This window comes from Pristiophorus japonicus, chromosome 3 (genome assembly GCF_044704955.1).
Source record: "Pristiophorus japonicus isolate sPriJap1 chromosome 3, sPriJap1.hap1, whole genome shotgun sequence".
NCBI lineage: Eukaryota > Metazoa > Chordata > Chondrichthyes > Pristiophoridae > Pristiophorus > Pristiophorus japonicus.
Window position 1 is genome coordinate 182,780,059 of NC_091979.1, and position 27,959 is coordinate 182,808,017.

Below are 27,959 nucleotides of genomic sequence, written 5' to 3' on the forward strand. Positions count from 1 at the left end.
CCTTCAGATCGCTGGCACGTGTAGAACCGATACCTCGCCATTAGCATGCTCTCCCTCGGGTTAAGATGCTCCCGAACCAGTGTACACAGCTCCTCATATGACTTATCTGTGGGTTTCACCGGAGCCATTAAATTCTTCATGAGGCTGTAGGTCGGTGCCCCGCAGACTGTGTGGAGGACCGCTCTCCTTTTTGCAACACTTCCTTCTCCGTCCAGCTCGTTGGCCACAAAGTACTGGTCTAGCCGTTCGACATAGGCTTCCCAGTCCTCACCCTCCGAGAACATCTCCAGGATGCCCACAGTTTGCTGCATCTTTTCATTGGATTCGTATTCTCCTCACCCGTTATTGTGTTCCTAACACAGATGAGGCTGCACACAGGGAGGTTAAACTAACAGTGACCTCAGTCTTTAATAAGACACTCCAGGATGAGGAACAGGCCTTCGGGGCCAGCTTATATACAGTGCTCCCAAGGGATGCTGGGATCCCTTGGGAATTCAGGGGATGAGCTCCCTGGTGGCGGAACATGGAAGTGCATGCTTTACAGATACACAACAGGCCTCACCTGCATCAACACGCACAAAGGACTCTTCATTTACAATAGATGCCCCGTTTGGGATTCGATCAGCTGCGGCGATATTTCAGAGGAACATGGAAAGCTTGTTGAAGTCGGTCCTGCGCACAGTGGCCTTCCAGGATGATATCTTGGTTACAGGTCGGGACACCTGCAGAACCTGGAGGAGGTTCTTAGTCGACTTAATTGTGTGGGGCTCAGGTTAAAATGCTCAAAGGGCGTCTGAAGTGGAGTTCCTAGGGAGAAGAATTGCGGCGAACGGCATCAGGCCCACCGATTCGAAGACGGAGACAATCAAGAATGCACCGAGACCACAGAATGTGATGGAGCTGCGGTCGCTTCTAGGACTCCTGAACTACTTTGGTAACTTCTTACCGGGTTTTAGCACACTGTTAGAACCACTGCACTTTTTACTGCGTAAAGGAGATGAATGGGTATGGGGTAAAAGCCAATAAAATGCCTTTGTGAAAGCTAGGAAACTGTTATGCTCAAACAAATTGCTTGTGTTGTACGATCCATGTAAGCGTTTGGTACTAGCATGTGATGCGTCGTCATACGGTGTCGGGTGTGTATTGCTAATGAATCTGGGAAATTGCAACCGGTTGCTTATACATCCAGAAGTCTAAGGCGGAGAGGGCCTACAGCATGATCGAAAAAGCGTTAGCGTGTGTTTATGGGGTAAAGAAAATGCATCAATATCTGTTTGGGCTCAAATTTGAATTGGAAACCGACAATAAACCACTTATATCCCTCTTTTCTGAAAGTAAGGGGATAAATACGAATGCATCGGTCCGCATCCAGAGATGGGCGCTCATGTTGTCTGCATACAACTACGCCATCCGCCACAGGTCAGGCACAGAAAACTGTGCCGATGCTCTCAGTAGGCTGCCATTGCCTACCAGTGGTGGAAATGGCACAGCCCGCAGATTTAGTTATGGTAATGGAAGCATTCGAGAGTGAGCAACCACCTGTTGCCGCCCGACAGATTAGAACCTGGAAGAGCCAGGAGCCCTTAATTGTCCTTAGTAAAAAAACTGTGTGCTCCACGGAAGCTGGTCTAGTGTCCCGTTAGAGATGCAGGAAGAAATAAAGCCGTCGCAGTGGCTTAGAGATGAAATGTCCATACAGGCAGACTGCCTCCTATGGGGTAATCGGGTATTGGTGCCAAAAAAGGCAGAGACACTTTCATTCGTGACCTTCACAGTACCCACCCAGACATTGCAATGATGAAAACGATAGCCAGATCCCACGTGTGGTGGCCTGCAGACTTAGAGTCCTGCATGCACAAATGTAATACGTTCACAGTTAAGCAATGCACCTAGGGAGGTTTATGGTCCTGGTCCTCCAAACAGTAGTCCAGGGTCCATGTCGACTATGCAGGCCTATTCTTGGGAAAAATGTTCCTTCTGGTTGTAGATGTGTAGTCCAAATGGATTGAATGAGAGACAATGTCGGCAAGCACATCCGCTGCCATTACTGAAAGCCTGCGGGCCATATTTGCCACGCACGGCCTGCCTGATGTCCTCGTCAGTGACAATGGGCCGTGCTTCATCAGTGCCGAGTTCAAAGAGTTCATGACCCGCAATGGGATCAAACATGTCACATCTGTCCCGTTTAAACCAGCGTTCAATGGTCAGACACAGCGAGCAGTGCAAACAATCAAGCAGAGCTTGAAGAGGGTAACTAAAGGCTCACTGCAGACTTGCCTATCCCGTGTCCTGCTCAGTTACCGCACAAGACCCCACTCGCTCACTGGAGTTGCCCCCCGCTGAATTGCTCATGAAAAGGGCACTTAAGACAAGGCTCTCGTTAGTCCACCCTGATCTACATGAACAGGTAGAAAACAGGCAGCTTCAACAGAATACATATCATGATCACGCAAATGTGTCACGCAAAATCGAGATGAATGATCCTGTATTTGTGTTGAACTGTCGACAAGTGGCTTCCCGGCACTGTAGTGGCCAAAGAGGGGAGTAGGGTGTTGCTGATCAAACTTTCAAGAACCCACAATAGACTCTACCTTTTTCGACCCACCAACACACACACACACACACACACACACACACACGTGGCAACCGACCCAGCAGTTGATCATGAAGCAGAACACATCACCTGCAGCAGCCCAGCAGGACTCACCACACCCAGCAGCCCAGCGAGGGCCCCACAAACAACTCACCAAACCAGCATTTGCACCGAGACGATCAACCAGGGAAAGGAAGGCCCCAGATCGACTCACATTGTAAATAGTTACACTATTGACTTTGGGGGGTGCGGGGGGAGAGAGTGTTGTTAAATATGTAAACCTGTAAACACTTTGTTTTAACCACCAGAGGGCTCATCCCCTGGAGTCCCAAGGGATCCCACAATCCCTTGGGAGCACCTGTACATAGGGAGGCCTGACAGGCTGGAGGCGCACTCTGGAGACCTGTAATAAAGAACTATGGTCACATGTTACTTTAAGCTTACAGTATCCGGTCAGATTCTTTATTCAAGACATAACAGTCTTGATGCTGGATTATGTTCTTATGTTCTTGAATTGTCATACTGCTGGGTGCAGCTCATTATTTTATATTATTTAAGTATCATAATGAAGGTTTAAAAAGGTTACAATGTTCAATACATTTTTTCTTCACCTTAACCATTCCTGTGTAGTGTCTCATTTGCAGAATAAGAAGGGGAATAGTCAACATGGTAGGATAGAGTGAACAGGCAATGCTCAAACCTGCTGTTCACTCTTCAAGCAAAGCGTTCAATTATGAGCTGCCGACGCAAGGCTTTTGCAGCGGCGAAATCTCCATGATGCCTCCCATGTGGATGTGGTGGTGGCATAGGTTCCTCGCCAGGCTCCTCTTTCTCGTCTTCTTCCTCCTCCTCCTCTTTCTCCTGAGGTGGTCCTGCAATCCCCATTGGCAATTCCTGTCCCCTCATGATGGCTAAGTTGTGTAGCATGCAACACACCACAATGAACTCAGAGACCTGCTGAGGGGAGTATTGTAGGCAGTCTCCAGAGTGGTCCAGGCATCAGAAGTGCTCCAATTGTCTGTTCAATGATGTTGCGTGCGGCTGCATGGCTCTCATTATTTATTATAGCGATGCTCGGCTTCTGTCTGAGGGTTCCGGAGGACGGGGGTCATGAGCCAGGTGGCGAGTAAACTTTATCGCCGATCAGCCAGCTCTGGCCTTGTGCTTGACGCTGGAACATGCATGAGACACTGCTCTCACACAAGATGAAAGCATCATGGATACTCCCTGGATATCGGGCATTGACTGCCATGATGCGCTGAGTATGGTCGCAGACGATCTGTACATTCAGGGAGTGGAATCCCTTGCAGTTTCGGATTCACTAAAGGTGCTCGGAGGGCGATGTGCATATAGTCGACGGCACCCTGAACCTTGGGGAAGCCAGACAATTGTCCAAAACCTATAGCTCTCTCATTTTGGGTCTCCCTGGCCATTGGGAATTTTATGAAGTCCATCCTGTGTGCATACAAGTGCATGTGTCACCTGGCGAATGCAGCAATGTGTAGCATGCTGCGAGATGGAGCGTATGTCCCCTGCCAATGCCTGGAAGGAGCTGGAGGCATAGAAGGCAAGTGCCACAATCACCTTCACCTCGACGGGCAGTGCAGTCCTATTGCTGCTGGTAGGTTGTAGGTCTGCCTGTATGAGCTGGCATATCTCTGTCAGCACTTCTTTTCGGAAGCACAGCCTTCAATGCACTGCGCCTCAGAGAGCTGGAGGTATGAGCGATGTTCCCTGTAAACTCATGGGGGATAAGGCCTGCTTCCCCATATGTCTGCAACCTCTTTGATTATGTTGCAAATGATCAACAATAAGCCTTCTTCCAGCTTGAAGCCGTATGGCAATAGCAGCCGACCTAGTATGGCCCCCATCTTTTAAAATGTCCTGAAATTTCCTTTAAAACAAACTTGAAACTCACATCAAACTTCACAATCAAAAGTATGCAGTAACGTGGCATTCTTCTCCCAACCGTCTTACTCACTCGCAACTGCGTCTTCCTCCTTAGCTTTCAACATGGTGCCGTTAGCGACTGGTTCGCCCTGGGTCCGTCTGGTTTTTCTGGGCAGGTCCGCGGGCGGAAGCTAAATCAGGAGAAATGCTCGAAAGTTCCGCACAGGGCACTAGCGCAGTGATGCATGACGTTTACGTCATCCCAAAGGTCAAGACAGTTTTAGCGCTGCCGCAAAACCATTGGCGAAAGTTCCGGGCGCAAAATCTTGTGCACCTCGTTTGACACCCAAAATAACATTTTTGCGGCCCGCCGAGGCACTAAATAGAGCGCAAATTAACAGAAAATCCAGCCCAAAGACTGCAAAGTGACTGACAGTATGACAGTAGGTTAGCTACAGCCTTCTTTGAGGCCAACTTTCACATGTTCACAATTAGATTGGCTTTAACACCCCAAACTGGAGACTCCACTCTACTTTTATGCCTTGCTAACATTAAACACCAATGTTTTCTGTACAACTTCAAGACCAAAAGGCATCAGAAAGAAAACCTTTAGGGATAGATTTTTTAGAGAACCAAGAATTTCTTGATAAAGATTGATGAGAATTGGTGCAAAGTGCCTCCAAGCTCATATGAAATAATAATGCTACAAAGATATAAAAATGGTAACATTTTAATACAAGGTTAGAAGGTGAACGGAAGGATGAGATCTGGAAGGTTGAGCTCAACTGGCAGTAAATCTGTGTTATTCTGCATCCACATCTTATATGATCTTGGTGTTGGCCACGAGTATGTCTGTTCATTAAACTTTAATAAATCAAGGGGCCGACTTTGGTGGCTGCCCATTTCTCAGCCGCCACCGGGTGGGAGGTCCATTTTTGGCGCTCGCTGCTGCCGGGTCCCGTCAGGAGCCACTTTGGTTGCCTTTGTGTGGGCGGCAGCGGGAGGAGCAGCGGACGGCAGTTGGGACTCAACAGCAAGCATCATCAGAACGCGTCAGGTGGAGGCCTCTCCACTCAGGTTTTTCGGAGGGCCTCCACTGCGCATGCGCAGGATTTAGGCGGTTCTGTGTAACCTGTTGTAGTCCTTGTACACTAATTGAGTAAGTGCTCAGCGAGAGGAAAGGAGAGAGGAGAAAAAGAGAAGAGACAAGAGATAGAGAAGAGAGCAGAGGATACAAAGAGAGAGAGAGACAGAGAGACAGAGAGGAGAGAGACAGAGAGGAGAGAGGAGAGGGAGGAGAGGAGAGGGAGGAGAGAGGAGAGGGAGGAGAGAGGAGAGGGAGGAGAGAGGAGAGGGAGGAGAGAGGAGAGGGAGGAGAGATGAAGGAGAGAGAAGAGAGAGCAAGAGGAGAGTGTTGGAGGTTAGAGAGGACGAGTGGACAGAAAGCATCAATAAAGACTGCCAGAACCAGGCCCAGAGCTCCGTGGTTCAATGAGCAGGAGTTGGAGGAGCTAGTGACAGAGGTGGAGCGCAGGTACAGCGAACTCACCCGGGATGGGCATAGCAAGCCTCCACCAGCCCAATACCGACGTCTTTGGATGGACATAGGTCAGAGCAACGGGCAACGTAGAGCAGGAAGGCGACCAAGCCGCAAACGGTGGAATTATTTGGTGGCGGCAGCTAAAGTGAGTACAAATTTATTCGGCCTCTCCTGTCCAAGGCCAAAAAGGTGGTGCGCGGATGCGCGCGAGTGCGTGGGAATGCGTGCGTGGGAGTGGGAGTGTGCGCGTGCGTGGGAGTGGGAGTGTGCGCGTGCGTGCGAGCGTGGGAGGTGCACGCGCGCGTGGGAGTGAGCGCGTGCGTGCGAGGGAGTGTGCGGCATGAGCAAAGATTGTAAAGACTGCAACATTTCTTTGTGTAGAGAAAACAAGCAGCCAAACAGGCCAGCCTGTGTGCGACTGGAAGGGCCCCACAAGATGTGGTGGAATTGACCAGGCTGGAGGAGCGAGCGTTGGTATTGGTGGGACATCGCTGCAATCCAACCACAAACGTTTCTGCAGATCCGGTGCTACCGCAGGGTAAGGCTACACTCATCTCTGGTGTCAGCGATGATCATGGCATGAAAGTAGTTGCAATGTTAACGCACTCGCGGTTGAACGCAGACTTTGTCGCCCATTATTGGTGTGGACATGTAAGGATGGGACTCCTTACTGGCATGTGAGATGGAACGGTTGACAACTCACTTTCACCACCATCGCCCCTCCCCCGCCCCCCACCACTGAAATTTTGTCCTCTACTTGCAGATTCTGACTCGGACAGCATGGATCTAGAGATCATCGACCTCTGGCCTTGACAGAAGATGTCACACCCCAGCATCTCCAACCCCGACGTTCTCCACACTCGAGGACACCGGATCCTTCCTGCACCCCCAGCCCATATCACCCATGTCCACCGCTCCCACCTCTGTCACCCAGGGCCAGGAAGAAGAGGAGAGAGAGGAGGGAGAAGGGCCCATATTTGTGCCCCTTCACCTGGAGGATCTGGAAGTGCCTGACATCAGCCCCCTGTCAAGTCAGCCAAGTGTCTGCAGAACCTTGGCGTCAGGCTCATCAGATTTCCTGGGGTTTCCAACAAACTCCACTCAAGCAAGCACAGTGTCCATGGCGCAAAGGGAAGCAAGGCCCCAGCACCCAGCAACCATGGAAACATAGAAAATAAGAGCAGTAGTAGGCCATTCGGCTCTTCGAGTCTACACCACCATTCAATATGATCATGGCTGATCCTCGATCTCAACACCATATTCCCACTTTTCCCCCATACCCCTTGATGGCTTTTGTTTCTAGAAATCTATCTATCTCCCTCTTAAATATATTCAGTGACTTGGCCTCCACAGCCTTCTGTGGTAGAGAATTCCACAGGTTCACCACCCTCTGAGTGAGAATATTTCTCCTCATTTCGGTCCTAAATTTCCTACCCCGTATCCTGAGATGTGACCCCTTATTCTAGACTTCCCAGCCAGGGGAAACATCCTCCCCGCATCCAGTCTATCCAACCAAGTCAGAATTTTATACGTATCAATGAGATCCCCTCTCATTCTTCTAAACTCTAGTGAATACAGGCCTAGTCGACCCAATCTCTCCTCATACGACATACCTGCCATCCCAGGAATCAGTCTGGTGAACCTTCGCTGCACTCTCTTCTCTGGCAAGTACAGCCTTTCTGAGGTAAGGAGACCAAAAACTGCACACAATACTCCAGGTGCGGTCTCACCAAGGCCCTGTATAAATGTAGTAAGACATACTTGCTCCTGTACTCAAATCCTCTTGCAAAGAAGGCCAACATACCATTTGCCTTCCTAACTGCTTGCTGCACCTGCATGTTTGCTTTCAATGACTGGTGTGCAAGGACACCCAGGTCCCTCTGTACAATGACACTTCCCAAGCCATCACCATTTAAATAATACTTTGTCCTTATGTTTTTCCTACCAAAGTGGATAACCACCTGCGGATGCAGGTCGGCTCGCTTTATTGAGCCAGATGGTCCAACTCTTAACCACCACATGGAGGTAGGTCGCGAGATGCAGCAGACCATGGCTGGGATAGCTGATAGCTGCCAGCATCGCCACAATCACTCAGCAGCATGATGAAAGGACAGAGCGCCTCCTCACAGTGTTGGAATGCACATCAGAAAGTGTCGAGGCCATAAGGTAGGGAGATGGTTGCAAGCCCCCGATTCCACACCCTCAAGGCACACATATGCGGAGGAGCAGGAGATCCTAGCGCCTTCAGTCCCGCGCCTTATGATACACACACGGCTATACACATCGTGCTGCCCTCCTGAACCAGAGGCAGTGAGGGGCAGGGGAGGGCCACTCCGTCGTGTAGGCGTGGGGAGGAAGAGGAAACTGGGCAAGGCTGCAAGGTGGGGTGGGGAGGGGTGGGGAAAAAAGGAGAAAGAGAGGTGGTGGTACCGAGTAGAGGGGTGGGCGTTGCTTCCTTGTGTAAATGTATGTATATGTGATAATATTATGTAACATTTGTCATCGTATTTACAAGTGCACAATCACATTGTTGATCCTCTGTTTGTGCGTGTCATTTTAACGTCGTATTTCAACCACACATCTGTCCCTCAGGTCATCTGCTTCATCAGGAATATCTTCCCACCCACATCTAACTGCAGTATATAATGGGTCCTGTCATCGGGCCATCGCAAGACGACAATGAATGCAGGGAGGCTGCCATTCAATTACTCTATTTTACCAAGTTGCAGGGCAGACTTTAAGGCTTGAACTTTGGTACACTCATAATAAAGGATGAAATGGAGTACAGTGTACAATGAGCAAGTGTGACCTTAGCTCCTTTAATAAGACTCCAGAGTGCCAGTACCTCGTGGGTGGCCTGCTTATATACTGTGCTCCCAAGTGATGCTGGGATCCCTTGGGACTCCCAACAGGTAGGCCCTCTAGTGATCAGGTGTCATGCAGGTTACATAGGGTTAAATACATTACATCACTCCCCCGTGAAGTCAACAGTACACTTATTTACAAGGTGAGACGATCTGGGGCTTAACGCTCCCTTGTCGATCGTCTCGGTACAAATGCGGGTGTGGGTGGTTTGGCCAGTTCTTCACTGGACTGTTGGACAGCCGGCCTTGCTGGGCTGCTGGGGATGATGTGTTCGGCTTCGTGGTCAACCTTGTCAGTTGCCACTTGTGTGTGTGTTGGAGGGTCAAAGTTGGTGGTGTCCTCTTCGGGTTCTTCGTAGCTGTTGGTGAACCGCAATTTGATTTGGTCCAAATGTTTTCTGTGCGTTTGTCCATTGGCCAATTTGACCTGAAACACCCTACTCCCCTCTTTGGCTGTGACTGTGCCAACGAGCCATTTTGGACCATGTCCATAATTGAGCACAAACACAGGATCATTGATCTCAATATCACGTGACAAATTCGCATGGTCATGGTACACACTTTGTTGATGGAGATCAGGGTGGACAAGAGAGAGCCTTGTTTTGAGCGCCCTTTTCATGAGCAGCTCGGCTGGGGGAACCCCGGTGAGTGAGTGGGGTTTGGTGCGGTAGCTGAGCAGCACTCGGGACAGCCGGGTCTGCAGGGAGCCTTCCGACACACATTTCAAGCTTTGCTTAATGGTCTGAACTGCCCCCGCTCTGCCTGGCTGTTAGATGCGGGCTTGAACGGAGCAGATGTGACGTGTTTGATCCAGTTGCGGGTCATGAATTCCTTGAATTCAGCACTGGTGAAGCACGGCCCATTGTCGCTGACTAGGACATCAGGCAAGCCGTGCGTGGCAAACCTGGCTCGTAGGCTTTCAATAATGGCCGTGGACATGCTGATTGACATTATTGCGCATTCAATCCATTTTGAATAAGCGTCCACGACAATCAAAAACATTTTGTCTAGAAATGGGCCCGCATAGTCTCCCCCACAGTTTGGAGGGCCACGATCACAAACTTAGCTGTGCTTCTCTGGGTGCATTGCTCAGCTGAGAGCACGTGTTGCACTGGCGCACGCATGACTCTAAATCTGAGTCGATGCCGGGCCACCACACATGGGATCTGGCTATGGCTTTCATCATTACATGAACTCATTGAATAGCGGTGCAGGCTAGAAGGGCCGAATGGCCTACTCCTGCACCTATTTTCTATGTTTCTATGTCTATTACGATGCCTGGGTGGGTGCTATGCAGTTCACATATGAACGTATCTCTGCCTTTCTTGGGCAAGACCACGCGATTGCCCCACAATAGGCAGTCCACCTGCAGGGACAACTCGTCTTTGCGTCTGTGGAACGGCTTAATCGCCTCCTGCATCTCCACTGGGACAACCGGACCAGCTCCCATGGAGGACACAGTTTTTTAACCAAAGACAGTAAAGAATCTTGGCTGGTCCAGGTCCTGATCTGGTGGGCCGTAACGGGGGACTTCTCGTTCCCGAATGCCTCCACGACCATGAGCAAGCCCACTGGCAGTGCCATTTCCACCCCGGTGGTGGGCAATGGCAGCCGAGCCGACTGAGAGCATCTGCGCAGTTCTCTGTGCCCGGTCTGTGGCTAATTACATCATCATCATAGACAGTCCCTCGGAATCGAGGAAGACTTGCTTCCACTCCTGAAGGTGAGTTCTTTGGTGAGTGAACAGTCCAATACGAGAACCACAGACTCTGTCACAGGTGGGACAGATAGTCATTGATGGGACTGGTTTGCCGCACGCTCTTTCCGCCGTCTGCGCTTGATTTCTGTATGCTCTCGGCGATGAGACTCGAATTGCTCAGCGCCCTCTCGGATGCACTTCCTCCACTTAGGACGGTCTTGGGCCAGGGACTCCCAGGTATCAGTGGGGATGTTGCACTTTATCAGGGAGGCTTTGAGGGTGTCCTTGTAGTGTTTCCGCTACCCACCTTTGGCTTGTTTGCCATGAAGGAGCTCCGAATAGAGCACTTGCTTTGGGAGTCTCATGTCTGGCATGCGGACTATGTGGCCTGCCCAGCGGAACTGATCGAGTGTGGTCAGTGCTTCAATGCTGGGGACGTTAGCCTAAATGAGGACGCTGATGTTGGTGCGCCTGTCCTCCCAGGGGATTAGTAGGATCTTGCGGAGACATTGTTGGTGATATTTCTCCAGCAACTTGGAGGTGTCTACTGTACATGGTCCATGTCTCTGAGCCATACAGGAGGGCAGGTATTACTACAGCCCTGTAGACCATGAGCTTGGTGGCAGTTTGGAGGGCCTGGTCTTCAAACACTCTTTTCCTCAGGCGACCGAAGGCTGCACTGGCGCACTGGAGGCGGTGTTGGATCTCGTAATCAATGTCTGCTCTTGTTGATAGGAGGCTCCAGAGATATGGGAAGTGATCCACAGTGTCCAGGGCCACGCCGTGGATCTTGATGACTGGGGGGGGCAGTGCTGTGCGATGAGGACAGGTTGGTGGAGGACCTTTGTCTTACGGATGTTTAGCGTAAGGCCCATGCTTTCGTAAGCCTCAGTAAATACATTGACTATGTCCTGGAGTGCGGCCTCTGTCTGTGCGCGTACTGTAGCTCGACGACAGAGGTTGGGGTGGTCTTAGATCTGGCCTGGAGACGGCACAGGTTGAACAAGTTCCCACTGGTTCTGTAGTTTAGTTCCACTCCAGCGGGAAGCTTGCTGACTGAGGTGGAGCATGGCAGCGAGAAAGATTGAGAAGAGGGTTGGGGGCGATGATGCAGCCCTGTTTGACCCCAGTCCTGACGTGAATTGGGTCTGTGATGGATCCGTTGGTAAGGATCATGGCTTGCATGTCGTCATGGCGCAGGCGGAGGATGGTGACGAACTTTTGGGGGCATCTGAAACAGAGGAGGACACTCCATAGACCCTCGTGGTTGACAGTGTCAAAGACCTTTGTAAGTTCGAAGGCGACCATGTATAAGAGCTGGCGCTGTTCTCTGCATTTTTCCTGTAGCTGTCGCGCTGCAAAATTCATGTCAGTTGTGCCCCGTAGGGGACGAAATCCGCATTGTGACTCCGGGAGGAGCTCCACGGCCACGGGAAGACGACGGTTGAGGACTCTAGCGCCGACTTTCCCAGTGGCTGATAGCAGGGAGATGCCTCTGTAGTTACCGCAGTCGGACTTGTCCCCTTTTTTAAAGATGGTCACGATTACTGTATCTCTCAGATCCCTGGCATGCTCTCCTCCCTCCAGATGAGAGAAACTAGGTCGTGTATGCGTGCCAGCAGTGCCCCTCAGCCATACTTCAATGCCTCAGCAGTGATTCCGTCCGCACCCGTAGCCTTCTTGTTTTTGAGCTGTCTTATGGCTTTTTCTACCTCGTGCAGTGTTGGGGTCTCACTGAGGTGGTAGCGGGTAGCATGCTGCGGGATGGAGTTGGGAACACTCGAGTCAAAGGCAGAATCTCGATTGAGGAGATCTTCGAATGAGCACCCATCTTTGGATGCGGGCAGAGGCATTGGTATTAATCTCTTTGCTCTCAGAAAGCAGCGATATGAGCAGCTTGTGGTCAGTTTCAAGGTCAAACTTGAGACCAAATAAGTACTGGTGTTTTTTTTCATCCCGCAGACCCACGCCAGAGCTTCTTTTTCAATCATGCTGTAGGCCCTTTCGGCTTTGGACAAACTCCTGGACGCATTAACAACCGATTGAAAAATCCCCGATTCATTAGCCTGTTGTAACACAAACCCGACCCCGCAAGCTAGCACTAATCGTTTACAAGGGTTATACACGACAAGCAATTTGTTTGAACACAACAGATTTCTGGCTTTCTTTAAGGCAGCCTCTTGTGAATTCCCCCATACCCTGTTGTCTCCCTTAGGGGTTCAAGCAAGGTGCTTAACCCAGGTAGGAAATTACCGAAATAGTTAAGGAGTCCCAGGAACGACCGCAGTTCCGTCACGTTCTGTGGTCGCGGAGTGTGCTTGATGGCCTCCGTCTTGGCGTTGGTGGGTCTGATGCCGTCCGCTGCGATTCTTCTTCCCAAGAACTCGACGTCCTGTGCTAGGAAAACACACTTGGAGCGTTTCAACCAGAGTCCCATGCGATCCAACTGACTAAGAACCTCCTCCAGATTCTTCAAGTGCTCCAAGATGTACCGACCTGTAACCTAAATGTCGTCCTGGAAAACCACTGTGCAAGGAATCGACTTTAGCAGGCTCTCCACGTTCCGCTGGAAGATTGCCGCGGCCAACCGAATCCCAAACGGGCACCGGTTGTAGATAAACAGACTTTTGTGCATGTTGATGCAGGTGAGGCCTTTCAAAGACTCCTCCAGCTCCTGCGTCATGTAGGCCGAGGTCAGGTCCAGCTTGGTGAACGTCTTCCCTCCAGCCAGGGTCGCAAATAGGTCATCTGCCTTGGGTAGCGGGTACTGGTCCTGCAGTGAAGAACGGTTAATCGTTACTTTATAGTCCCCGCAAATTCTAACCGTGCTGTCCTCCTTAAGTACCGGGACAATCGGACTGACCGAGTCGTTGAATTCCACCGGTGATGATGATGCCTTCATGTTGCAGCCTGTCCAGCTCAATTTCTACTTTTTCACGCATCATGTACGGTGCCGCCTGTACCTTGTGGTGGATGGATTGCGTACCGGGAACCAAACGGATCTGCACTTTCGCCCCCTGGAAGCTTCCAATGCCTGGCTCGTACAACGATGAGAACTTGCTCAGAACCTGGGTACATGAGTCGTCGTCGACGGACGAAGGCGCTCGGATGTCGTCCCAGTTCCAGCGGATTTTTCCCAGCCAGCTTCTGCCAAACAACGTGGGGCCATCCCCTGGCATAATCCACAGCGGGAGTTCGTGTACTGCTCCGTCATGAGACTTTGACTTCTGCATTGCCAATTACAGGGATTAGTTCCTTGGTGTAAGTCCTTAGTTTGGTGTGAATGGGGCTGAGTTTTTTGTGCCTTTTTGCCCAACAGCCCGTCGAAGATTTTTTTTAAATCATTATGGACTGACTTGCCCCCGTGTCCAGTTCCATAGATACTGGAATACCATTCAGTTCAACTTTCAACATTATTGGTGGACATTTCGTCGTGAATGTGTGTACCCCGTACACTTCTGCCTCCTCTGTACGAGCCTCCAATTCAGCCTGATCCACAGTGGATTGATGTTCCTCTACAATGTGGTGGTTTGCTGGGTTTGCAGCTTGCCTGCACATTCGTTGGAAATGTCTCATTGTTTTGCAACCATTGCATGCATAGTGCTTAAAGCGGCACTGGTGGGGCCAATGATCACCTCCGCAGCGCCAACAAGGTGATAATTGCCTCGCATTAACGATTTATGGTGGACTCTGGGTCAACTGAGGTCAGGCCACAGCAGCTGCCATGTACATTTCTGCTCGAGACCGACGTTACTTTATGCACAGTTCCTTACTCTGCGAAATTTGTTTGGTGTTGTCGCTGGTGGACATAAATGCCTGGGCTATCATTATGGCTTTACTTAGATTCGGAGTTTCTAGAGTCAACAGTTTGCGAAGGATTATCTCATGGCCAATGCCCAGTACGAAAAAGTCTCCGAGCATTTGTTCTAGGAATCCCCCAAACTCAATGTCCTGAGAGGCGCCTTAGTTCGGCGACATAGCTCGCCACTTCCTGGCCCTCCGATCGTTGACACATATAGAACCGATACCTCGCCATCAAAACGCTTTCCATAGGATTTAGGTGCTCCCGGACCAGCATATATAATTCTTCATAGGATTTCTCTGTCGGTTTTGCCGGGGCCAGGAGATTCTTCATGAGGCCATAGGTTGTTGCCCCACAGACATTTAGGGGTCTCACCCTTCGTTTGGTAGCGTTCTCAACCCACGAAGGCCTCCCAATCGTCCCCTTCTGAGAACTTCTCCAGGATACTGATTGTTCTTTGCATTTTTGCGCGGTTGCTCGCTACCTCGTCGCCAATTGGTACACTCATAATAAAGGATGAAACTAAATACTGTGTACAATGAGCAAGTGTGACCTTAGCTCCTTTATTAAGGTTCCAGAGTGCCGGTACCTCATGGGTGGCCTGCTTATATACTGTGCTCCCAAGGAATGCTGGAATCTCTTGGGACTCCAACAGGTAGGCCTCTGGTAGTCAAGTGTCCTGCAGGTTACACAGGGTTAAATACATTGCAAACTTCAACCCTCTTTTAACGTGGCCAAAGATGGAGGAGTGCCAGCGCTGAGATGCCATGGTCATCAGTTACATTGCAGTACATTGTGCGAGACAATTAATGAATCAGCTTGGATGTACAATATGTGAGATGCTGAACACTTGTCAGTCACTCATAATTTTCCCTTTGCCATTGGCCTTCCTGATGAAGGACTTTCAACAAGGTGCAACAAAAAAGCCTCTATTAGCTTACACAAATTTTAGTTGGTTTTATCACATCCAACTTAAACATCACGATCAGCAAGAAAGCAATGCAACATTGACCTAACTTCTTTCCAGCAGTCCCACTGATATGTTGCAGAATCCGACTGGCTGCCGTGATGTGATGGCCACCAGCACTCCCTCCCAGCCGATGTGCCAGAGCTGGCCCAATGCCTCCACCTCTCCCTTCCTCCCAGCCGAAGTGCGAATGCTGCCCGCTCACACTGCTGCCTCCCTCCCTCCCGATTGAGACCGCTCACACTGCTTCCTCCCTCCCGATTGATGCTGAAATAGTGCAGCCTTCTTCCTGATCTCCCAATTGACACCACCCACACTGCTCCCGTCCTCCCGCTAATTGTGCTGCCTCCCGCCAGATTGCTGGCCCACTGCCGCCCAGCTCAGACCTGCTTCTCCAGAGTGGTCCTTCTGACGGGCGGCAGGTCAGCGGGAGTGCAGCAAAAGTGATCAAAATGGCGATTATCTGACTTCCGGCATGGGCGGGCGGGCGGGACACTGCAACGTGGGCGGAACCCTTCCCCACAAATCTTCCATCGGGCGGATCCTCGACGGGAGATTGACGGTTCCAGAAAACGGCTATTTCTGTCAGAACCTCGGAGGCTGCAGGCGGGACATCGATAAAAGTCAGCCCCCAAGTGTTGAACTCAATTTATAAGAACATGAGAATTAGGAACAGGAGTAGGCCATCTAGCCCCTCGAGCCTGCTCCGCCATTCAACAAGATCATGGCTGATCTGGCCGTAGACTCAGCTCCTCTTACCCGCCCGCTCCCCGTAACCCTTAATTCCCTTATTGGTTAAAAATCTATCTATCTGTGACTTGAATACATTCAATGAGCTAGCCTCAACTGCTTCCTTGGGCAGAGAATTCCACAGATTCACAACTCTCTGGGAGAAGAAATTCCTTCTCAACTCGGTTTTAAATTGGCTCCCCCGTATTTTGAGACTGTGCCCCCTAGTTCTAGTCTCCCCGACCAGTGGAAACAACCTCTCTGCCTCTATCTTGTCTATCCCTTTCATTATTTTAAATGTTTCTATAAGATCACCCCTCATCCTTCTGAACTCTATCTTTCCATATAGATGCAGGACTGCAGCCTTTGTCGATATTACTATATCTGCATTGCTAACAATTGAAAAGAGTGAAACCAAGTGTGGGCAAACCCACTCAGCTGGGCAAAGGAGGAGAGGTATTGGAGAAGGATGGTGCGGTCAACCGTGTCAAAGACTGCAGAGAGATCGAAAAGGACGAGGAGAGATAGTGCACGAGGGTGGTTATAATTTATGACTTTGATCAGGGGCAGAAACCTGATTGAAGAGATTCAAAACTGAATTGCAGGAAGATGAGCACAGATTTGGGAAACCACAATACAGTCAAGGACTTGAGAGGAAAGCAAATGGGGTGGTAGTTTGCAAGGACAGAAGGGTTGAAGGTTTTTTTTTGGTGGGGGGGGGGGGGCGGGAGGGGGAGGGGATAGAGATGGAACCATTTGCAATGTCAGCTAGCATGGAGGCCAGGAAGAGAAGCTGGATGGTCATGTTAGTGAGAATGGGTTCAAGAAAGTAGCAGACCTGCGACTCTTGGAGAACATGAGCTTGGAGAGGCCATGAGGGAAACTAGGAGAGAAGTTAGGGTAATATTCAGGTTCAGAGCTAGGGCAGAGGGCAACTCTGTTGGAGGTTCTAGTGAAGAAAGAGGGATGCAGTAGAGGATTATGGGTTTTCAAGGATAAAACCACTAATGCGTGAATATCACTATGTTATGATGCAGGAGTCACAAAAGCACTGTTCTCTACAATGGGGTGATTGAACATGATAAGTTGAGAAGAGTTATTCAATGCCACAGTCTCAAGTGCCAAAACACAGTGGAAAATAATTTTACACAACCATCACTGTAATTGTCAGAAATATCTTAACTTGTGCATCAGTTTGATGAATCAACATTTGAGAATTTAAAATGACAAACTGAGGTGCTATTTATATATAGTTCCAAAATTGTGCGAAATGAAAATACTTTTTTTTTTGTTTTGTGAAGGAGGTACAAGAACCTCATCTCATTGTCCGATTCAGATGGCTGTGTTATAACTGCGCAAGGATAAGTAAATTTTGTTATATGTTATTTTCAGTTTTCAAAGTCTGGGCAGCAAACAAGCACTCCTCATCTTCGATGCCACAATGATTCAGATGCAGAACTTATTTTTTCATTGGAAGCTTTGTTCCTACAATTTTGAAATCTATTCAGAAAACATATTCTCCCTTCAGATGACTTGTATTACAGAAGGCAGAATGGATACTTTACTTATGACCCCTTTACTGGACAGAATATCAAAGTCACTAATATTTTCCAGCAATTCACTTTCAGCAATTTAAAGATGACCAGACATTTAGATCAGTGACCATATTTAACAATTGATCTTTTCTTTATTTCCAGTTTCAAAGCAGAGAGCAACAGTCAATGCTGAAACACAAGTACTTACCTCCTTCAACATCTGACTCATCTAGAAAGGGAAAAGAGTATATTACAATGAGATGCTTGAATCATTGCTTCTATTTTCAACATCAAACCCCAAACCAAAAGTACTAAAACATTCAGAATTCATTATCTAAACAATGTAAAGAACTTTAAAAGCACACACAAGGACAAGGTGTCAAATTAAGTAATGAATGGTCCGTAGATCTCGTGGCATTCTGAGCACATTTTGTACCTAATTCAGAGCACCCCAATTATAATAACAATGTATACTCGGATGTAAGGTGTCTCACATAAAAGATGACCTCTACTTTCCAGCCAAAACACCTGAGAAAATATATTACCCAAAAGGTAGTATCACCACGGTTCGCCAGTGCGGAAAATTTTATTTTAGTGTACATTACTTGTTCCTACCACTGCACAGACAAGCAGCATTAGAGTCATTGCTACTGTCGTGGTATAGGTAGAGGGACAGAACTTAAATGTGTGTATAATGTGCCCTGCATAAATGTAAAGTTGTGAATAGGTAATGCTTGAGATAGCAAACCCAGAAAGAAGAATATGGCGCCCATCACGACGATCGGATGTCCAAAGTGCTTTACTGAAGTGTAGTTACCTGTAACTTGCACACAGCAAGTTCCCACAACTAGATAATCTGTTTTAGGGATGATGATTGAAGGATAAATATTGGCCAGGACACCAGGGATAACTCCCCTGCTCTTTTCGAAATTGCCATGGGATCTTTTATAGCCACCTGAGAGAACAGATAGGGCCCTGTCTGTTCTCTCATTCGAAAGCCGGCAGCTCTGACACACTGGAGTGTCAGCTACATTTGTGTGCTGAAATCTCTGGAGTGGGCCTTGAACCCACAACCTTCTGACTCAAGAGACGAGAGTGCTACCAACTGAGCCATGGCTGACACTAGCTCCAGTATGCCCAGCTTTCAGGAGATTGCTTTAGTCTTTGGCTTCCAAGCAGTATCAATGTATTAAGTCAAGAAGACTATACTTGAGAAATTAGACCTCCACCTTCCAGTGAATCATTTCAACATAGAGATAGCTAACCTCTTCTGCATAATTGTGTGTCAGCCTGGAATTTACTGCAGACTCCCTAAATTTCAAAGCAAAAAGGTGTATTTTGTTGGGTGCAAAAGGTATGGGGAACTCGAGAGAAAGACAGAAAAATTGAACCACAAAACATGGGAATCAGCGTGGCCTTGCGTTAAATTGAATCAAAAGTAAAAGACTCTAACTGTATGTACTTTTAATGCTGCCATTGTATTTAAGCTCTCATTCTTGCATGTGTTTTACTTGTTAAATTTCTGTAAATAAACCTACTTAGCTAATATGGAATCTGAGCCGAGCTCGAGTGTGATGTATTAATAACACCGTTTTCTGGAGTGGTTTGGATAGAAATAAAGTTCAGTGAACACTAGTGATCTACAACAACAAATTGAATTTATATAGTACCGTTAACGTTGTTAAAACATAGAAAATAGGTGCAGGAGTAGGCCATTCGGCCCTTTGAGCCTGCACCACCATTTAATAAGATCATAGCTGATCATTCACCTCAGTACCTCTTTCCTGCTTTCTCTCCACACCCCTTGATCCCATTAGTCGCAAGAGCCATATCTAACTCCCTCTTGCATATATCCAATGAACTGGCATCAACAACTCTCTGCGAGAGGGAATTCCACAGGTTAACAACTCTCTGAGTGAAGAAGTTTCTCCGCATCTCAGTCCTAAATGGCTTACCCCTTATCCTTAGACTGCGTCCACTGGTTCTGGACTTCCCCAACATCAGGAACATTCTTCCTGCATCTAACTTGTCCAGTCCCATCAGAATTTTAGATGTTTCTATGAGACCCCCTCTCACCCTTCTAAATTCTAGTGAATACAGGCCCAGTCAATCCAGTCTCTCCACATATGTCAGTCCTGCCATCGCGGGAATCAGTCTGGTGAACCTTCGCTGCACTCCCTCAATAGCAAGAACGTCCTTCCTCAGATTAGGAGACCAAAACTGAATATAATATTCCAGGTGAGGCCATGGATAGACAATTGGCTGGCTAACAGAAAGCAGAGAGTCGGGATAAATGGGTCCTTTTCGGGTTAGAAATCGGTGGTTAGTGGTGTGCCACAGGGATCGGTGCTGGGACCACAACTGTTTACAATATACATAGATAACCTGGAAGAGGGGACAGAGTTTAGTGTAACAAAATTTGCAGATGACACAAAGATTAGTGGGAAAGCGGGTTGTGTAGAGGACACAGAGAGGCTGCAAAGAGATTTAGATAGGTTAAGCGAATGGGCTAAGGTTTGGCAGATGGAATACAAGGCGGAAAGTGCGAGGTCATCCACCTTGGGGAAAAAAAACAGTAAAAGGGAATATTATTTGAATGGGGAGAAATTACAACATGCTGAGGTACAGAGGGACCTGGGGGTCCTTGTGCATGAATCCCAAAAAGTTAGTTTGCAGGTGCAGCAGGTAATCAGGAAGGCAAATGGAATGTTGGCCTTCATTGTGAGAGGGATGGAGGACAAAAGCAGGGAGGTTCTGCTGCAACTGTATAGGGTATTGGTGAGGCCGCACCTGGAGTACTGCGTGCAGTTTTGGTCACCTTACTTAAGGAAGGATATACTAGCTTTGGAGGGGGTACAGAGACGATTCACTAGGCTGATTCCGGAGATGAGGGGGTTACCTTATGATGATAGATTGAGTAGACTGGGTCTTTACTCGTTGGAGTTCAGAAGGATGAGGGGTGATCTTATAGAAACATTTAAAATCATGAAAGGGATAGACAAGATAGAGGCAGAGAGGTTGTTTGCACTGGTCGGGGAGACTAGAACTAGGGGGCACAGCCTCAAAATACAGGGGAGCCAATTTAAAACCGAGTTGAGAGGGAATTTCTTCTCCCAGAGGGTTGTGAATCTGTGGAATTCTCTGCCCAAGGAAGCAGTTGAGGCTAGCTCATTGAATGTATGCAAATCACAGATAGATAGATTTTTAACCAATAAGGGAATTAAGGGTTATGGGGAGCGGGCGAGTAAGTGGAGCTGAGTCCACGGCCAGATCAGCCATGATCTTATTGAATGGTGGTTTAGGCTCGAAGGGCCGAATGGCCTACTCCTGCACCTATTTTCTATGTTTCTCACAAAGGCTCTGTACAACTGCATGAAGAGCTCAGTGTTCCTATACTCAAATCTCCTAGCTATGTAGGCCAACATACCATTTGCCTTCTTCACCGCCTACTGTAGCTGCATACCAACTTTCAATGACTGATGTTCCATGACATCCAGATCTCGTTGCAGCTCCCCTTTTCCTAATCTGCCACCATTCAGATAATATTCAGCCTTCGTGTTTTTGCCACAAAAGTGGATAATCTCACATCTGCCATGCGTTTGCCCACTCACCTAACCTATCCAAGTCACCCTGCACCTTCTTAGCGTCCTCCTCACAGCTCACACTGCCACTCAGCTTAGTGTCATCTGCAAACTTGGAGATATTACACTCAATTCCTTCATCTAAATCATTAATGTATATTGTAAATAGCTGGGGTCCCAGCACTGAGCCCTGCGGCACCCCACTAGTCATTGCCTGCCATTCTGAAAAGAACCCGTTTATCCCGACTCTCTGCTTCCTGTCTGCCAACCAGTTCTCTAACCACGTTGGTACATTACCCCCCAATACCATGTGCTTTAATTCTGCACACCAATCTCTTATGTGGGACCTTGTCAAAAGCCTTTTGAAAGTCCAAATACATCACACATCCACTAGTTCTCCTTTGTCCACTCTATCAGTTACTTCCTCAAAAAATTCTCGAAGATTTGTCAAGCATGATTGCCCCTTCATAAATCCATGCTGACTTGGACCAATCCTGTCACTGCTTTCCAAATGGGCTGCTATTTCATCCTTAATAATTGATTCCAACATTTTCCCCACGACTAATGTCAAGCTAACCGGTCTATAAATGACCTGTTTTCTCTCTCCCTTCTTTTTTAAAAAGTGGTGTTACATTAGCTACCTTCCAGTCCATAGGAACTGATCCAGAGTCAATAGACTGTTGGAAAATGATCACTAATGCATCCACTATTTCTAGGGCCACTTCTTTAAGTACTCTGGGATGCCAATTATCAGGCCCGGGGATTTACTGGCCTTCAATCCCATCAATTTCCCTAACACAATTTCCCGTCTAATAAGGATTTCCTTCAGTTCCTCCTTATCACTCGACCCTTGGTCGCCTAGTATTTCCGGAACGTTATTTGTGTCTTCCTTCGTGAAGACAGAACCAAAGTATTTGTTTAACTGGTCCACCATTTCTTTGTTACCCATTATAAATTCACTTGAATCTGACTGCAAGGGACCTACGTTTGTCTTCACCAATCTTTTTCTCTTTACATATCTATAGAAGCTTTTGCAGTCAGTTTTTATGTTCCCAGCAAGCTTCCTCTCATACTCTTATTTTTGCCCTCCTAATTAAACCCTTTGTTCTCCTCTGCTGAATCATAAAATTCTCCCAGTCCTGAGGTTTGCTGCTTTTTCTGGCCAATTTATATGCCTCTTCCCTTGGATTTAACACTATCCTTAATTTCCCTAGTTAGCCACGGTTGAGCCACCTTCCCAGTTTTATTTTTTACTCAAGACAGGGATGCACAATTGTTGAAGTTCATCCATGTGATTTTTAAATGTCTGCCATTGCCTATCCACCGTCGACCCTTTAAGTATCACTCGCCAATTCTAGCCAATTGACATCTCATACCATTGAAGTTACCTTTCCTTCAGTTCGGGACCCTAGTCTCTGAATTAACTGTGTCACTCTCCATCTTAATAAAGAATTCTACCATATTATGGTCACTCTTCCCCAAGGGGCCTCACACAACAAGGTTGCTAATTAGTCCTTTCTCATTACACATCACCCAGTCTAGGATGCCCAGCCCTCTAGTTAGTTCCTCGACATATTGGTCTCGAAAGCCGTCCCTAATACACTCCAGGAAGTCCTACTCCACTGTATTGCTACTAGTTTGGTTCGCCCAATCAATATGTAGATTAAAGTCGCCCATGATAACTGCTGTACCTTTATTGCACGTATTCCTAATTTCTTCTTTGATGCTGTCCCCAACCTCACTACTACTGTTTGGTGGTCTGTACACAACTCCCACTAGCGTTTTGTGCCCTTTGGTATTCCATAGCTCCACCCATACCGATTCCACATCATCCAAGCTAATGTCCTACCTTACTATTGCGTTAATTTCCTCTTTAACCAGCAATGCCACCCCACCTCCTTTTCCTTTCTGTCTATCCTTCCTGAATGTTGAATACCCCTGGATGTTGAGTTTCCAGCCTTGGTCACCCTGGAGCCATGTCTCTGTGATGCCAATTACATCATATCCGTTAACAGCTATCTGCGCAGTTAATTTGTCCACCTTATTACGAATACTTCTCGCATTGAGACACAGAGCATTCAGGCTTGTCTTTTGAACACACTTTGCCCCTTTAGAATTTTGCTGTAATGTGGCCCTTATTGCTTTTTGCCTTGGGTTTCTCTGCCTTCCACTTTAACTGTTCTTCTTTCTATCTTTTGCTTCTGCCCCACTTCTACTTCCCTCTGTCACATCAGACATTGAAAGTTGGCATGCAGGTACAGCAGGCAGTGAAGGCGGCAAATGGTATGTTGGCCTTCATAGCTAGGGGATTTGAGTATAGAGCAGGGAGGTCTTACTGCAGTTGGAATATTGTGTTCAGTTTTGGTCTCATAATCGGAGGAAGGACGTTCCTGCTATTGTGGCTGTGCAGCGAAGGTTCACCAGACTGATTCCTGGATTGGCAGGACTGACATATATGAGGAGAGACTGAATCGACTGGGCCTGTATTCACTGGAGTTTAGAAGGATGAGAGAGGATCTCATAGAAACATATAAAATTCTGACGGGTCTGGGCAGGTTAGATGCAGGAAGAATGTTCCCTATATTGGGGAAGTCCAGAACCAGGGGTCACAGTCTAAGGATAAGGGGTAAGCTATTTAAGACTGAGATGAGGAGAAACTTCTTTACTCAGAGAATTGTTAACCTGTGGAATTCTCTACTGCAGAGAGTTGTTGATGCCAGTTCATTGGACATATTCAAGAGGGAGTTAGATATGGCCCTTACGGCTAAAGGAATCAAAGTATATGGAGAGAAAGCAGGAAAGGGGCACTGAGGTGAATGATCAGCCATGATCTTATTGAATGGAGGTGCAGGCTCGAAGGGCCGAATGGCCGACTCCTGCACCTATTTTCTATGGTTCTATGTTTCTAAGGAGTGTCTTGAAGGAGGAAAAAGAGGTAGAGAGGCAGAGAGGTTTAGGCAGGGAGTTCCAGAGCTTGGGGTCTCGGCAACAGAAGGCACGGCCACGATCATCATCATCATAGGCAGTCCTTCGGAATCAAGGAGGATTTGCTTCCACTCCCAAAGTGAGTTCTTTGAGGGCTGAACATTCCGATACGAGAGCCACAGACCCTGTTACAGGTGGGACAGTCATTCGTCGAGGGACGGGGTCGGGGGGCTGCTTTGCCGCGCACTCCTTTCGCTGCCTGCGCTTGGCCTCTTCATGCTCTTTGCATTGAGACTCAAAGAGCTCAGCGCCCTCCCGGATGTACTTTTTCCACCTCGGGCGGTCTTCGGCCAGGGTCTCCCAGGTGTCAGTGGTGATGTCGCACTTTACCAGGGAGGCTTTGAGGGTGTCCTTATAATGTTTACGCTGTCCTCCTTTGGCTTGTTTACCATGAAGGTGCTCCGCATGAAGCATTTGCTTAGGGAGTCTCGTATCTGGCATGTGTACTATGTGCCCTGCCCAGCAAAGCTGGTCGAGTGTGGTCAGTGCTTCAATACTGGGGATGTTAGCTTGGTCCCTTAGAATATGAGAAGGGAGATTTAATAATGGGAAATGTGGAAATGGCTGAGACCTTAAACAATTATTTTGCTTCAGTCTTCACAGTGGAAGACACAAAAACCATGCCAAAAATTGCTGGTCACAGGAATGTGGGAAGGGAGGACCTTGAGACAATCACTATCACTAGGGGGGGTAGTGCTGGACAGACTAATGGGACTCAAGGTAGACAAGTCCCCTGGTCCTGATGAAATGCATCCCAGGGTATTAAAAGAGATGGCGGAAGTTATAGCAGATGCATTCGTTATAATCTACCAAAATTCTCTGGACTCTGGGGAGGTACTAGCGGATTGGAAAGCAGTTAATGTAACGCCGCTGTTTAAAAAAGGGGACAGACAAAAGGCAGGTAACTATAGGCCGGTTAGTTTAACATCTGTAGTGGGGAAAATGCTTGAAGCTATCATTAAGGAAGAAATAGCGGGACATCTAGATAGGAATAGTGCAATCAAGCAGACACAGCATGGATTCATGAAGAGAAAATCATGTTTAACTAATTTACTGGAATTCTTTGAGGATATAACGAGCATGGTGGACAGAGGTGTACCGATGGATGTGGTGTATTTAGATTTCCAAAAGGCATTCGATAAGGTGCCACACAAAAGGTTCCTGCAGAAGATAAAGGTAAGCGGAGTCACAGAAAATGTATTAGCATGGATAGAGAATTGGCTGGCGAACAGAAAGCAGGGAGTCGGGATAAATGGGTCCTTTTCGGGTTGGAAATCGGTGGTTAGTGGTGTGCCACAGGGATCGGTGCTGGGACCACAACTGTTTACAATATACATAGATGACCTGGAAGAGGGGACGGAGTTTAATGTAACAAAATTTGCAGATGACACTAAGATTAGTGGGAAAGCAGGTTGTGTAGAGGAACAGAGAGGCTGCAAAGAGATTTAGATAGGTTAAGCGAATGGGCTAAGGTTTGGCAGATGCAATACAAGTCGGAAAGTGTGAGGTCATCCACCTTGGGGAAAAAAAAAACAGTAAAAGGGAATATTATTTGAATGGGGAGAAATTACAACATGCTGAGGTACAGAGGGACCTGGGGGTCCTTGTGCATGAATCCCAAAAAGTTATTTTGCAGGTGCAGCAGGTAATCAGGAAGGCGAATGGAATGTTGGCCTTCATTGTGAGAGGGATGGAGTACAAAAGCAGGGAGGTCCTGCTGCAACTGTATAGGGTATTGGTAAGGCCGCACCTGGAGTACTGCGTGCAGTTTTGGTCACCTTACTTAAGGAAGGATATACTGGCTTTGGAAGGGGTACAGAGACGATTCACTAGGCTGATTCTGGAGATGAGGGGGTTACCTTATGATGATAGATTGAGTAGACTGGGTCTTTACTCGTTGGAGTTCAGAAGGATGAGGGGTGATCTTATAGAAACATTTAAAATCATGAAAGGGATAGACAAGATAGAGGCAGAGAGGTTGTTTCCACTGGTAGGGGAGACTAGAACTGGGGAGCACAGCCTCAAAACACGGGGGAGCCAATTTAAAACCGAGTTGAGAAGGAATTTCTTCTCCCAGAGGGTTGTGAATCTGTGGAATTCTCTGCCCAAGGAAACAGTTGGGGCTAGCTCATTGAATGAATTCAAGTCACAGATAGATAGATTGTTAACCAATAAGGGAATTAAGGGTTATGGGGAGCGGGCGGGTAAGTGGGGCTGCGTCCACGGCCAGATCAGCCATGATCTTATTGAATGGCAGAGCAGGCTCGAGGTGCTAGATGGCCTACTCCTGTTCCTAATTCTTATGTTCTTATGTTCTTATGAGGACACTGATGTTGGTGCGCCTCTCCTCCCAGGGGATTTGCAGGATCTTGCAGAGACATCGTTGGTGATATATCTCCAGCGACTTGAGGTGCCTTCTATACATCGTCCATGCCTCAGATCCATACAGGAGGGCGGGTATTACTACAGCCCTGTTGACCATGAGCTTGGTGGTAGGCTTCAGGGCCCGGGTCTTCAAACACTCTTTTCCTCAGATGGCCGAAGGCTGCACTGGCACACTGGAATCTCTGCATCAATGTCTGCCTTTGTAGATAAGAGGCTCCCGAGATATGAGAAATGGTCCACGGATCTTGATGATTGAAGGGCAGTGCTGTGCGGCAGTGACAGGTTGGTGGAGGACTTTCGTCTTACGGATGTTAAGCGTAAGGCCCATGCTTTCATATGCCTCACTGAATACATTGACTACATCCTGGAGTTCAGCCTCTGAATTCGCACAGACGCAGGCGTCGTCCGCATACTGCAGCTCAACGACAGAGGTTGGGGTGACCTTGGACCTGGCCTGGAGGCGGGGTAGGTTAAATAGCATCCCACTGGTTCTGTAGTATAGTTCCACTCCAGCAGGGAGCTTGTTGACTGCGAGATGGAGCATGGCGACGAGGAAGATTGCGAAGAGGGTTGGAGTGCTGTCGCAGCCCTGTTTGACCCCGGTCCAGACGTGAATTGGGTCTGTAATGGATCCGTTGGTAAGGATCACGGCCTGCATGTCATCGTGAAGCAGGCGAAGGATGCTGACAATCTTTTGGGGGCATCCGAAACGGAGGAGGACGCTCCATAGACCCTCACGGTTGACAGTGTCAAAAGGTCTTTGTAAGATCAAAAAAAGCTGTGTAGAAGGGCTGGCGCTGCTCCCTGCATTTTTCCTGCAACTGTCGCGCTGCAAAGATCATGTCAGTTGTGCCCCGTAGGGGACGAAATCCGCATTGTGATTCCAGGAGGAGCTCCTCGGCCACAGGGAGAAGACGATTGAGTAGAACTCGAGTGACAACTTTCCCAGTGGCTGATAGCAGGGAGATTCCCCTGTAGTTGCTGCAGTCGGACTTGTCCCCTTTTCAAAAAATGGTCACAATCAGTGCATCTCTCTGATCTCCCCCCTCCAGATGAGAGAAACGAGATCATGTATCTGCGCCAACAGCGCCTCTCTGCCATACTTTAGCGCCTCAGCAGGGATTCCATCCGCACCCATAGCCTTGTTATTCTTAAGCTGTTTTATGGCTTTGCCTACCTCGTGCAACATTGGAGTTTCACGGAGTTGGTGGCGGGTTGCATGCTGTGGGATGGAGTTGAGAAGGGAGCAGCGTGAGTGAGGCCGATAAAGGCCCAGCGGGTGTTCCTGAGGCGGCGGCAGTCGGCAAGAGGCGGGAGCAGCGTGAGTGAGGCCGATAAAGGCCCAGCGGGTGTTCCTGAGGCGGCGGCAGTCGGCAAGAGGCGGGAGCA

General features: G+C 48.3%; 1 protein-coding gene across 4 annotated transcripts in view; it reads right to left on the reverse strand.

Moving 5' to 3' along the window:
* Positions 1-27,959, reverse strand: part of traf3ip1 (TNF receptor-associated factor 3 interacting protein 1) — a 302,416-nt gene that overhangs the window by 159,235 nt on the left and 115,222 nt on the right. For all 4 annotated transcript variants that reach the window (XM_070876062.1, XM_070876063.1, XM_070876061.1 and 1 more), the window contains one exon: positions 17,828-17,848. In XM_070876062.1, coding sequence (XP_070732163.1) covers positions 17,828-17,848 — 21 coding nt within the window. The remainder of the gene's footprint in view (positions 1-17,827; positions 17,849-27,959) is intronic.